Raw genomic sequence first — 13,091 nt, 5'->3', positions numbered from 1 at the left:
ACTTCTTGCGTTCATGAAACTCGCGATGGACACGAATCCAAAAGGTTGATGCCTTTTGTTTGGCCCCGACCTTGGGGTCTTGCCCAATGTCCCTTAAACACTCACAAATGAGCTTGTCCTCAGACGGCGTGTATGTCTTTGTCCGCTTGCTCTTGCGCTTCGGCTTCGCCCCGACAGCTTGGTTGGCCAGCTCATCCTCAGACAAAGACTCCCCGTTGATGTCCATTTCATCCTCTTCCTCGAGGCCGTAGTCCCCCGGGAACTCGTGGTTGAGTGGGAAGCCATCCAGGCCAACCTGATCTTCCATGAAGGCGTCGTGCATGGCAGCTTGATCATAGGTCACTGGCGTGAACGGCCCTCCGCCGTCTTGGCTTTGGGTCTCATCGGGATCGTAGCCAGCCACGGCGGCACCGCGAGCAGAGCTACCGGCCGCCGCACCACCCTCAAAGATGATGTTCTCCATGAAACGGTTGGCCATTTCCTCGTCACCGTCCGCCGGCATTCTGTCGAACAGGTTGCGAGCGCCGGGGAGCACGTCGGCTGGTATCTCCTGCGTGCGTTTCCTCGCACCTCCGGATGATGAGGCACCGGCCATCGGTGTGGCGTTGAGGTCAATGGGCACGGGCACGAACGTGGAAGGCGCCACCACGCTCACCTCCGGCGAGCATTCCCCGGAGAGCCGGGAGGCTTGCGAGTAGACGTGGAAGCTAGGAATCGGCTGCGTCGCCGACGCGCGTGGCGACTCTGGCAGCATCATCCAAGAAAACACGAATGAGCCAGTGCTGGTTGCGGCCACGGCGGTGTTGACGAGCCCGTGCTGGCCAGGGTTTAACCCTAGGTAGATCAGGGCCTCCCTTGTTGCCACCGCGACTCGGGCGTTGGTTTCCTCCTGCTGCGCGGCGGCGGCCGCTGCTTCGTCCCTTGCGTCAGTCGTGTGCCTCCGGCCCTTCCTCTTGGCCGACTCCAGGGCCCGCTCCTCGGGCGTTAGCTGCTTCTTCTTCTTGGGCGCCGCGGCGGTCTTGCGGGAGGCGTAGGGCTTGCCTTTGCCGGAGGGGGCGGAGGTGATGTCGGACGAGGCGAGGGAGGCGAGGGCGGCGGCGGCATCGAGGGCGTCGTCCATGGCGAGCGGGCGGGAGGGTTTTGGGAAAGTGGAGGGAAATGGTGGACGCTTTGCCACCGACTGGCGGGCTAGGGGGAGCAGTTGGCGCGCGCCGCGTGTATCCGCCTCATGTTCGCGCAGACGCAAATCAGGCTCAAAATTGGGTCAGGAATGGGTCGACAAGCAGACGAAAAGCGGAAGTGCGTCCGTTTGGGTCAACATGTTGGCCTGACTTTTCTGTCCGCGCCAACGCGTTGGCCTGATTTTTCTATCCGCGTCGATCCAAACAGACGCGCGCGGATGAAATGGGTCGTTGGAGTTGCTCTAACATGTGATTTTAGTAAAGTTTTGATCTGTATGTAGATTTGTTACGTCAATTGTAAACTTATGTAAATACAGGTGTACCGAAGCACACCTTGTTTGCTGCATGAGCATGGCTTCACAGGAAAGCGCATGCTCGTCCACATTTTTCTTTTTATTTTGACGGAAATGCTGCACAGCAAGTTTTCATTGAATAGCAGAGGGGCGACGAGATCAGGGTTCAGAGGCCGAACGGACCCATAAGTTTTCACCCGATGGCCGATGCATCACACGAACAGAGTTGTTTACAACTGTATGACTTTGCTTCAGAAGGGTAACCAAATGTACAATCTCCTTAGCTACAACCAAATTTCTCTCCAATAATAAAGCAAAAAGGAAGTAATTAGACCGAAGGCTGTTACCTGCATCTACAACACTGGGTTACCAGCAGTTGAGCGGCCATGAAGTTGGGCCCAGAACTGGAAATATCACCTTTAGCATGCATCTATTCTACTGTACCACGCTGGCAACGAGTTAATAGTAGGAATATTCACTAGAGCTATACATGATGGTAGGCAGCTAGAGTACTGTACGTTGCTATGCTTATTACTTATTACTAGTGTAGATTGGTCAACTCCTGCACTTGCTTATACAGCTCAACCGGAGGGACACCCATCGCGCACGCAACCTCCACCATCTGGCTTGGGCTCAGACTGAAGAAAGATTCAATCAGATCACCATCCACGAAGTTCCGGGCAGAACTGGTCCTCCTGGCGTTACAGAATGACCGCCATTCTGCATGGCTAAGGTTACCAACACCCTTGACGAAATTCACAAGAACGGACTGCAGCTTCTCTAGGAACGCATATAGGTCATATGGAAGGGAGGCAATCACACCGATGGCGCCATTGACCGTGCCAAAGATGACTGAAGGAAACTGGCCTGTCTCCGAATCTGCGTGGTGCATAACCAGAGAACCGTGATGCAACCTATTCACCACGTCCCCCAGATGGTACTCCCCAACGGGCTCAAGGAACCCATATGGGGACTTGAACACGGTAAACAGGTTACAGCAATTGTCTGCACCAATATAAATATCATCATCCAGCATCTCAACTGCAGTCATCCAGTTTGTGTTTAAATCCCTAGCCACCTCTTCAATCTTGCCTTCTTCGTGCTGCCCAATAAGAAGAAAACAACAGTAACCAGTGAGCGTCGGTGAACTTATTTTAGGATTCAGAGGAATTGCAGTGATCCTTAAACAAGTATCAAATGAAAAGTGTAGCTATACCTTGTATATCAGCAACGATAATGATCTCATCATGTCTCCAACCAAGATGAAATCACCACGTGTTTGAGTATACAAAGATAATACGTGGCCATCATGGGCACACTCAAATTGTAGTACACGTGACCTATCATTTCGCTGCACCCACTTGTACAATCTGATCTTCTGATTAATAGCAGCCAATAATTTCCCATTGAATGATTTAAGCGAATAAACAGCTCCTTTGGTTTCCTTCGCTTTGATTAGTTGTAACTTCCCTTCTTTAACTAAAAAAAGCAGGATCCGCCCCTATGTCAGGTTGCATTGGTACCAAACGGAGAAGTTAAGTGCAGGAGAAAATGTTGGATCATTATAGGCATAAAAAACAGTTCTAATGCTCAACGTAATTTTCTGTATTCTGCAAAACTACTCACCATTGGTGGACTACATGCACCTCCGTGTAACAAGAAATACAAACAAAGGAAAAGGAAGCGCAGTTTCTGTGGTTCATATTGCACAGCACCGATACTTGACAAGTGACTAGATACAAGTCATAAGAACCTAAAATTTCTACCAGAAAAGAAAAGGTAATCCACGTTGCTGAAGTTTGACATGATTCATTCCATGCAGTCAATAATAGGTACTCCCTCCGTCCCATAATATAAGAGCGTTTTTGACACTGCACTATTGTCAAAAACGCTCTTATATTATGGGACGGAGGGAGTATGTTACTTGCTTGTCACAAGAATATTTAATAAAGAAGCAAACAAGGAAGCCATTACTAGTTTCATCAGATGAATTCATGAGACAGTAATTCCGGATAAGGCAGTCAAAATTTACAAAGAGCATGCTGTTCATTAGGCGTCAACCTGATAAAACCTTACCTTTGTGGGTTCATCTTCCATGGGCAAAACATATGCTGTTCCCACACAATAGTAGAAATTATCATCACCAGGAAATGAACAACTGATGATTGAGCAACCACATTCAAAAGCATCAAGAGTATGTGTTGATAAAATCCCAAAAGTCTGATGGTCTAATAGACGAACAAAATGTGTCTCGCTCACTCCATGCATGTACTTGTTCTTGAAACTGCAGAGTGCAAGTGTTTGAGATTGTTCCTGGTGACAGATGCGGCGTGCATGTTCATTCAAGGGGATTGTGTGGATATGACGCTTTCTGGAGTAATTAATTGCACCAATTGAAAGTTCAGCTTCTTTAGCTATCGCAATGCTGTGACAACAAGAAATAGCTTAATGCAAATCCAAGGAACTATTTTATCCAAAGAGATAAAAACAATAGGTACACACGTGCACAACATGAGGGAGGGAGGGACCTTTCTGGAAAAATAACTGTATTAAAAGGGCACACATGGTTCATTTCTTTCAAGTTGACATAACTATAGAGTAACTTCTTGTCACTGCTGCATATGATAGTTGGCCTATCTGATGCAGCCAACACATGAGTTCTATCATGAGATGAGAATTTATAGAGGCTGATTGGTTGTGTCCCCAAGGAGACCCTGCTTCTATCTGATAGTTCACATGTATTTATGTTCAACACAGAACTAAAGAGGTGACCATCTCCAAGAGCACAGAACAAGTACGACACCTGAAAAGAAGACCAAGGAAGACATTACTGTCGATGGTCCAATTTTCTTTCACGGAAAAGCAACATGAAGAGCATACCTCTTCAATAGTACACAGCAGAACAGAACGAGGAACATCTTCACCCAAATTCTCCTTCCTAATTAGTACAATGCCAGGGAGTGAAAATATCCTCACACTTGTATCTGTCCACATCCCAACAGCTGCAAGGGAGCTATATTGTAGATTCTCACCGATTGGGTTTATGTCAAGACAAGAAATTGCATGCTCAAGCTCTACATGCTTCACTTCCACCAACTTAGAGTTGGTAATTTCTAGGTAGATGAGATGGAAACCACCAGTTGCCAACAAAACCTGCAAGATGGCAACAATGTGTATCAAAAACTGCTATAATACCAAGGTATAAGCAATTAAAATGTTGAGAACATGCATATCATCTGAAACGTGTGAGTTTGTAGATAACACAAGTCTTATTTCATTCAGGAACTTCTACTTTATTCTGACATTGTAGCACGTACTATAATCCTAGCCATGGAAAACCCAGTCATCCACCCACCCACATACACCAATGCCTGCCCCCTGCGCCTGAACTCACACACATTTCAGAAGTGGAACAAAGTGTGACGATTTTTTCACGACTAGCTGCAGCATTTTTCGAGCAATTGGGGCATGTGAAGCACCCTAGGCTTGGGAGCAACATGATTGTGCTTTAGCATTGTTAGATTTTAAGTAGGTGCTATGTACCATGCATTGCTAGATCTGAAGTAGATCCCCCAACTGATAGTAATCAGAATGTCGTTACTGTAATATGCCAACTCAATCAGGAGAGCTTCCAGGTAAACCAACAAAAAACCATTTATCTACCAAGTAAGGAATAATTTCTGACAATTATAATATACTCCCTCTATTCACAAACATAAGATAACAACAACAACAACAACAACAACAACAACAACAAAGCCTTTAGTCCTAAACAAGTTGGGGTAGGCTAGAGGTGAAACCCATAAGATCTCGCGACCAACTCATGGTTCTGGCACATGGATAGCAAGCTTCCATGCACCCCTGTCCATGGCTAGTTCTTTGGTAATACTCCAGTCCTTCAGATCTCTCTTTACGGACTCCTCCCATGTCAAGTTCGGTCTACCCCGACCTCTTTTGACATTATCAGCACGCTTTAGCCATCCGCTATGCACTGAAGCTTCTGGAGGCCTGCGCTGAATATGCCCAAACCATCTCAGACGATGTTGGACCAGCTTCTCTTCAATCGGTGCTACCCCAACTCTATCTCGTACATCATCATTCCGGACTCGGTCCTTCCTTGTGTGGCCACACATCTATCTCAACATGCGCATTTCCGCCGCACCTAACTGTTGCACATGTCGCCTTTTAGTTGGCCAACACTCAACGACATACAACATTGCAGGTCAAACGCTGTCCTATAGAACTTGCCTTTTAACTTTTGTGGCACTCTCTTATCATACAGAATGCCAGAAGCTTGGCGCCACTTCATCCATCCGGCTTTGATTCGATGGTTCACATCTTCATCGATATCCCCATCCTTCTGCAGCATTGACTCCAAATATCGAAAGGTGTCCTTCTGAGGCACCGCCTGCCCATCAAGGCTAACCTTCTCCTCCTCCTCATGCCTAGCAGTACTGAAACCGCACCTCATGTACTCGGTTTAGTTCTACTAAGTCTAAAACCTTTCGATTCCAAGGTTTGTCTCCAAAGCTCTAGCTTCCTATTGAACCTTGTCCAACTATCATTGACTAGCACCACATCATAAGCAAAGAGCATGCACCATGGGATATCTCCTTGTATATCCCTTGTGACCTCATCCATCACCAAAGCAAAAAGATAAGGGCTCAAAGCTGATCCCTGGTGCAGTCCTATTTTAATCGGGAAGTCACAGACATAAGATGTTTTGGATATTTTAATATAAACTACATAGTGACTGAAATGAGCGAACAAACACACTAAAACATGTCTATATACATCCAATTAACAAGAATGTTAGAACATCTTGTATTTGTGAACGGATGGAGTACTTCATAACTGTCGTTGCAGTGATAGACATAACATTTCATAAATTAACTTAGTATAAAGAAATGACTTTTTTTAAATACGTTCTGATCAGCTTTCACCCAGCTTGTGACTGATTATCATGCTCGCTGAGCCACATATAAATTTAGATACTGAAACCAGCTTGTTTCCCTATGGTAATCGATTTGGCATCAGTATCCTGAGTTTCTGCGAACATTGTGAATGAATTAGTTTAAAAATAGAAGTACATGAAACTAAAGTAATGTTATGTCGATACTGGATACACAGTTTGCAATCTCACGTCATACTTCACAATAGTTAGCAATAATATGCAGACTTCAAAACAGAGATGTTAATAATTAGAGTACTATCACAAAGATCTGTAAATTGGAAAATATTATCCGACGTGAGGATGCATGTGTAGCTTAGAGCCACATTTTGAGTGGCAAGGTGGATGTATTTTCCAACTCAATGATCGTCGCGATAGTACCAAGAAATATCACCCAAAGAGATGCCAACCTGGCACGCATTAGCTGCTGCAACATTGACTGGAAATCCTGTTGGTGCAAACCATTGATCCAGTAAATCTCGAGAAGTAGAGCTGACTAATCTGACAGACTGTGCAGTAACCTACCATCAAGATTACATGTTTTAACAAGTGTGGGAAGAAAACCACAGAAATGGCAAACTAAAAGCAAGTATCCAAATGTAGACAAAGAAAAATACAGATGAGTAAAAAGGGGAGAACCTGTATAAGCTGATTGTGGATGGCACTTCCGCAGACCAGAGTCTGTGTTTCTGAATCAAATCCTTCTATAGGTGTTTCTACCAATTTGTTTTCCTTATTGATTGCCAAGAAGCGTGTCTCGTTTATAAATGTCACAACCAAGAATGTGTCATATGGATCATTCGATGAACATTTTAAAGACCATAGTCCTTTCATGCCATGGAGTTGTAATGAAGCCTGGTTACGCATGAAGATACATCTTAAGATTTCAATAGGTAACTCAGAGTTCAAGACAGCATGGATGAAGTATAAAAGGAAAATTCCAGACCTGGTCAGTAATTACTATTTCATTACGAATTGTCCGAATTGAACCATCCTTGTGTGCACCCGAACAAGTAATCACCTGACCTTGCCCTTGCCTTTCAAAATCAACCACACACAAGTCTACAATTGGTCCAATGTTTATATATTGTTCGAGAATTTCAACAAATGAACCTCTAGCATCAGCTTGAGTATTCAATTTTAGAAGCTGTTAAGAACAATAGCTTGTTTAGGCACGAACTTATAATGCCACTAGAAATAAAGGTTGGAATGGAAAAAATTCCAGAATATTCACATGGTTGGAACAGCAAAGTCAAACATGAAGATGCAGTCATACAGTCTGTCTGTCCCCGCGTGTATGGGCACATGCACATGTTTTGGGAGTTTATTTAGAGGTAACAGCACAGCAAATCATGAATGACACCCACTATGACACAATGTCAGATCTATAAGAGTAATACACTAGGGAGAGTAAATAACAACTGCAATTCAAGCTGACGTCACCTACCTGTGAGTCCCCAAATTGTGAACCAACATAAAAGAAACCACTGCCAACATATGATATTGTTGAGGCAATTGACGTCTCCCCAATGAAGTGACTTTTTAAACCAGTCACTCTAGATGCCACCATAGCATAGACAAAGGAAATTTAAGAGGCGATTAATTTAGTACTGGAGTCTAGAAGCCAGTTTTATCTCAAAAATAAAAATAAACGCAATAGATGGATACCTTCCCGATTCATGGGTAATTGTAAGCAAATGCAGAGCACCAGTGTTGTCTCCATATAAATAGCGAGAACCGCACTGGTCAACCCGCCCAACAGCTCTAATGATAGACTGCACAAGAAATGATGTAGCAATTATAAATCGTTACCAGAATGAAAATGTTATACACAAATAATAGTTCATGCCAAAACAGAAGAGCACTACTGCCAACAGAGAAGGAAGAGTCTTACTTGCTTTATAGATAGAGATTTAGTAGTTTCGGAACTGCAGTAAACTATTGTGTCCTCACCAACTATTATGACACCACCCAGTGGTACAGGTATTAACAGACGAGCACTGTGGTCTAAATTGTTCTGAGACCAAGAACCTTCAACAAACTTTTTGTCCTCCAACTCAATTTCGTACGTCTTAACATGTCTGGCATCCTTGTTGTCCTGTAGTGTAATATGGAAATAAGAATCATTTGATGACTATCATGGCTGAATTACACACAACAAAATGCAAATCAAGAAAATCAAAAAGGGAGACGTGGCATTAGAAAAACTGAAGGCATGTGTTTTTTATGTTACATAGAAACCATTACTTTACAGCAGTCAAAATTTTCCATGTGGTAAAGATAGGAATCAATCAACAGAACATACTGTGTACAACTACTTTAACAAGAGCATAAAGTAACATAGTTATATGTTTGCATAGTAGGAGTCAACTGGCAACACCAACCCATAAATAAAAAGGATGGAGTCCACTGTGAATATAGGACATAATACATTCTTGTGCAAAAGTGAAAAAGGAGTATACCTGGTAAAGAACCACTACTGTAGGGTTTTCACAACGATAAAGAAACTTGATGTCCAACACTACAAGTTCTTCAAGCCTGACACATCCAGAACGAAAAGCTGATAAAATGTACAATAACATGCTTACCTAGTTATAGGCAAAATAACAGTTTTAACAATTCTCTACTAAACTTAAAAATCATCATAACCTTAAAGAAACTTAAAACCGAAAAAGGCTAACTCTTCTATAAGGTACTAATACCATAAACTGGCATGGTGGCACAGTGATCCAGCAATCCTTAATCAATCATTTCAAAATACCTATCATACTATAGCCTATAGCGTATCAACTTTCCGGAGTAAAAAGGAAACAGGAAGGTAATATATACATGATGTGGCCTGTCTAAGAAAAACAGTTTTATAGGAGCTGGTTGGGTTGCTCGAATCGGATGGTATAAAAAGAATGTGTTAGTTTCGTTTGGTACCATAACATGATGAGTAATGGTCGTACTGTCATAGAATCATATGACAGTTCACTACTTCATCCACATTCCAGATAATGTATATGATTTATCCATTTCTAACTGTAAGTGAATTGGTAACTATGTACAACTACAGTACCTGATGTTCAATGCTTCCTTCAGGTGTCCTTTGTTGTCAAATGGTATAACCTGGAAACAGCCAACAAATTCATTTATTTCTTTTTTCACAATGTAGCTTTTCTTTTATCTTTCCTCGAGCTAGGATCTGAAGCCAGGCGAAGCACTTCAGTCTATGGTCTCCCAGGTCTACACTACCAAGAACACATCCTGGTGGTACGTTTCTCCATTTATCATAGTTTGATACAGTAATTTGTTTCTTCAGCGACTTGAACTATAGAACAGCCTCGAGGAACAGCAATGAAAAACTCAACAAAACAAAAAGTGCAAAGATAACTTACCTTAAATAAGCCATCATATAGGTGAAGACCAATCAGTCGATAGTGACGATCAATAATTCCAATCTACATTTTAAGTAATACAATTAAATCATGAATTCTGGCATAATAGGGGTATCTTAGAGATTATTTCACAGAGAACATCACTGTACTAGGGTTTCTCAGCAAAAAGTGTTCAACCAGTTAGTTAACAAGAACTACATTCTGTACAGGACTCATAATAGAAAATAATGTTTCCGATTAGTAAAACACCTCATATCTCTGTACATGTACAAGTCGAGAGAATCACATTACCTGTCCATTGTCAGTAGGGCGCCCCAAAAATTCAGAAGCATCTCCCTCAGATCTGCATATTCAAACTGTTTAGTTACTGATTGACAGAAAACTGAGAAAAAGATTTCACCAACTTGCAAGATGATTTTGCTGTAACGGCAAGTGGTAACATATATCAAGATGGACAACTTCATAAGACAAACAACTAACATAGAAAAACATTTCCCAGGTTCACCAGAAGGTCCTTAAAACTAAGAAGAAACCTCGGATGGCATATATCTGCAAGGTGTGAAATATATAACTCCTGCTAAGCTAAGTATGGTTAGGGGCTTAGGGCAAGGATATATTTTTAAACTAGTTTCAGTTGAGCTCTATGAGAAGCTAAAGAGAGTGGTTCGGCTGGATTGACCTTCAGGTCATGCCTGTTATATAAGTTTCTTAGAATACCTAACCAACAAGTCCAGGATCTGAAATATAGCATGCCAGTATATACATATTACACTAATCTACAAATGAATGGACTTAAGATAAGCACCAATTTTGATGATAGCTTTCTATGTACAGAATGTGATGAATGAAGAAGGCCTAAACCTTGTAAGAAGTTCTGACTTTCTTCCATCCCACTGAAGAACACAGTATCTATATCTTTCCATACCAATGAAAAGAAAATCTTGAGTTTCACTCTGGGAATGAAAAAGAGACGAGCTTAAGATTATGAAACACAAATACTTCCTTAAGATAAGGAGCAACTTTCAACCAGAGAAACAGAAAGTAAACTCACACTAGAACGGTAGAGCTCAAGTGTTGCAATTGTTCCATACAAAGGTACGTCGAGCATAAGCTGGCAACCAGAGAAAATATCTTTTAGTTACAGAATCTTAAGTAGTTCGCAAATAAGAAAATTATTAGATCAAAGCATGTCAATGTAATTTATTTGAAAAAAAAACTAGCCACCAAATAACTCTTAATAGCACATATGATGCAACAGAAGAAAATGACATATTCCATGGAGGCAAATGTCTCTGACCTGAAGGCCCTGAGGAGTAAACATATAAATCTCGATATGGTTACATTTCCTGAAAGTTTGTTGTGCAGGCAAGCGTCAGCAAATATTTAAATAAAACCTGCCAGTTTACTTTGATTCTGTTTGAAGGACGGCAAATCCACTAATAAAGTAAAATAAAATATAAGCAAACGAGGTACTGCTAACACACAGATTTACATATATCACCTTAGCATTAATGATACTGTAACCTTCTTGAGAGGCATTACAATTTACAGCATCACTATTACAATTACAACATCAATATTACAACCACAAGTAGCTTGTTGCAATGTAGACATCAATCGCCTTTCCTTTTTTCCTTTTTTGAAGGACGCTAAATCCACTAATCAAGTAAAAGATAAGCAAACAAGGTACTGCTTTTGTTTTGCAAAAGAAACAAGGTACTGCTAACACACAGATTCACGTATATCACCTTAGCATTCACGATATTGCATTACAATTTGCAGCATCACTATTACAACCATAAGCAGCTTGTTGGTCTGCAGACATCAATCGACCCCCCCCCCCCCCCCCCCATCAGTAGTAGTAATGCCTTCCGGTTGCAAACTAACAATTGCATGCAAACAAGGATACATGACAGGATAATGCAGGCCTTGCACCCCAGGATGATTAAAAGGCACCAACAAACTTAACGATTCCTAGAAAACAACCAGTCGCCCAAAAATCAGCACATTAATTACGAATTCCCTAATAGCAATCCACGACCAATTCTATACCTCGCTTATGCAGTTCAGGATACCAAAACAAACCCTTGAATGGGGCTTTGATTTTTGTACGCCCGACGGCCCGAGTCAAATTTCAAAGAGAAAGTGTCAACCTATCCAAAATGCACCTTAGTATTTCACAAGCAAATAGTATTTTCTCGAAAACTATAACTAAATTGAGAGCACATCCATCTGGGTGGGGTACGATCATGCTAATACGAAAGCAGATAAGCATCGATCGATTGTTACAGCAAGCATCGATGGTGGGCTAGGGTTTTAGCCGAGCAAACAAAACCCCTAGGCACCACCACGCGATCCTCGCAACTTTCGCGGCCGCCGAAACCGGAAGAGCAGGGAATGCGCGGAGAAGGAGAAATGCATTGGTGGTGCTTACGCGACGATGAGGTTGAGTTGGTGGGGCGCGGTGAAGTTGCCGACGCAGGAGTGGGAGACGGCAGTGGGCTTGTGCGCCGTCACCACGTAGTTCCATGCCCTCATCGTCCCCCGCTGGCAGCAGAAGCAGCCGCGGCGGACGCCTCGCGCGGCCGCGCCGGAGAAGAGCGAGGAGCGAGGAGAGCGAGACCAGAGAGAGCGGTGTGGAGGAGGTGGTGGGAGTTAGGGGACTCGGCCGGGATTTTTCTGGCACGGCACGAGGACCTACGTCAACGGCCCGTAATTGACAAGGCACGCGGCCCGGGCCGCCCGGCTAGCAAGCGCTGAACAATCGAAATCTACCCAGATCACTCTCATCTCCTTTTTTGTTTTCCAATACACTCTCATCTCCTTTATAGTTACCTTTAGAAAAATAAAAAGATGCGTCTACTGGACGGCCGGCTGCTCACTAATGCGATCAAGCGGCTGGCTAAAAAAATAAACCCTTGTCCTCTGCGGTATAGAAAAGAAAAAAACAGACGACCATCAAACCGAGACGATGGAGCGCCTAATCCAAAACAAAAAAAAACAATTCCCACATGGCGAGCTGTCACCACGCTCGCTCGCCCCATGTCCCAGCCCCTCTCACGCTACCTTCTTGTTCTTCACGAAAAAAGAGATCCAGGGTTCCTTCTTCGTCCTTCTGTACAGCCGCTATGCCAGCCCAAAAGTAGAAGAAACTGCTTTAATAGGTTGATCTGAATGGCAGAATGATCAGAGCCATACCAGGCAGCAACATTAGGCAAGTAATTTTTCTTTGCCCCTCTTCAGTTCCCTCCTTCTTGTACTGCATCTATAAACACCTTTCTCCATG

General features: G+C 43.1%; 1 protein-coding gene across 2 annotated transcripts; it reads right to left on the bottom strand.

Annotated features, from left to right (window-relative positions):
• Nucleotides 1–1,651: 1,651 nt before the first annotated feature.
• On the bottom strand, nucleotides 1,652–12,508 carry LOC125544047 (DNA damage-binding protein 1). Of its 2 annotated transcripts, none has more exons than XM_048707585.2 (19): nucleotides 12,240–12,508; nucleotides 11,103–11,151; nucleotides 10,857–10,916; nucleotides 10,667–10,758; nucleotides 10,097–10,148; nucleotides 9,806–9,868; nucleotides 9,487–9,536; nucleotides 8,888–8,963; nucleotides 8,320–8,523; nucleotides 8,094–8,200; nucleotides 7,873–7,981; nucleotides 7,372–7,572; nucleotides 7,065–7,280; nucleotides 6,836–6,946; nucleotides 4,355–4,627; nucleotides 4,003–4,277; nucleotides 3,551–3,899; nucleotides 2,691–2,975; nucleotides 1,652–2,576 (listed from the first exon to the last, which is right to left on the bottom strand). In XM_048707585.2, exons 1-19 carry the CDS (start codon nucleotides 12,341–12,343, stop codon nucleotides 2,016–2,018), a joined length of 3,237 nt encoding a protein of 1,078 aa, XP_048563542.2. In that variant the 5' UTR covers nucleotides 12,344–12,508; the 3' UTR covers nucleotides 1,652–2,015. The 2 variants fall into 2 exon arrangements, with proteins under 2 accessions (XP_048563542.2, XP_087403276.1); XM_087547150.1 differs by lacking the exon at nucleotides 12,240–12,508 and adding an exon at nucleotides 11,858–11,959.
• Nucleotides 12,509–13,091: the final 583 nt, after the last annotated feature.

This window comes from Triticum urartu, chromosome 3A (assembly GCF_056163025.1).
Source record: "Triticum urartu cultivar PI428250 chromosome 3A, HENAU_Tu73, whole genome shotgun sequence".
NCBI classification, from domain to species: Eukaryota; Viridiplantae; Streptophyta; class Magnoliopsida; order Poales; family Poaceae; genus Triticum; species Triticum urartu.
Note: the sequence above shows the minus strand (reverse complement) of the source record. Positions and strands in the feature narration are given on the sequence as shown.

Excerpts from the sequence above, each read along its gene's own strand:
- LOC125544047 (XM_048707585.2), bottom strand. The coding sequence starts at position 12,343 with ATGAGGGCATGGAACTACGTGGTGACGGCGCACAAGCCCACTGCCGTC. Across the intron at positions 10,759-10,856 it reads TTGAGCTCTACCGTTCTAGT|AGTGAAACTCAAGATTTTCT; the intron begins GTGAGTTTACTT and ends TTTCATTCCCAG. Across the intron at positions 2,577-2,690 it reads TATCGTTGCTGATATACAAG|CACGAAGAAGGCAAGATTGA; the intron begins GTATAGCTACAC and ends CTTATTGGGCAG.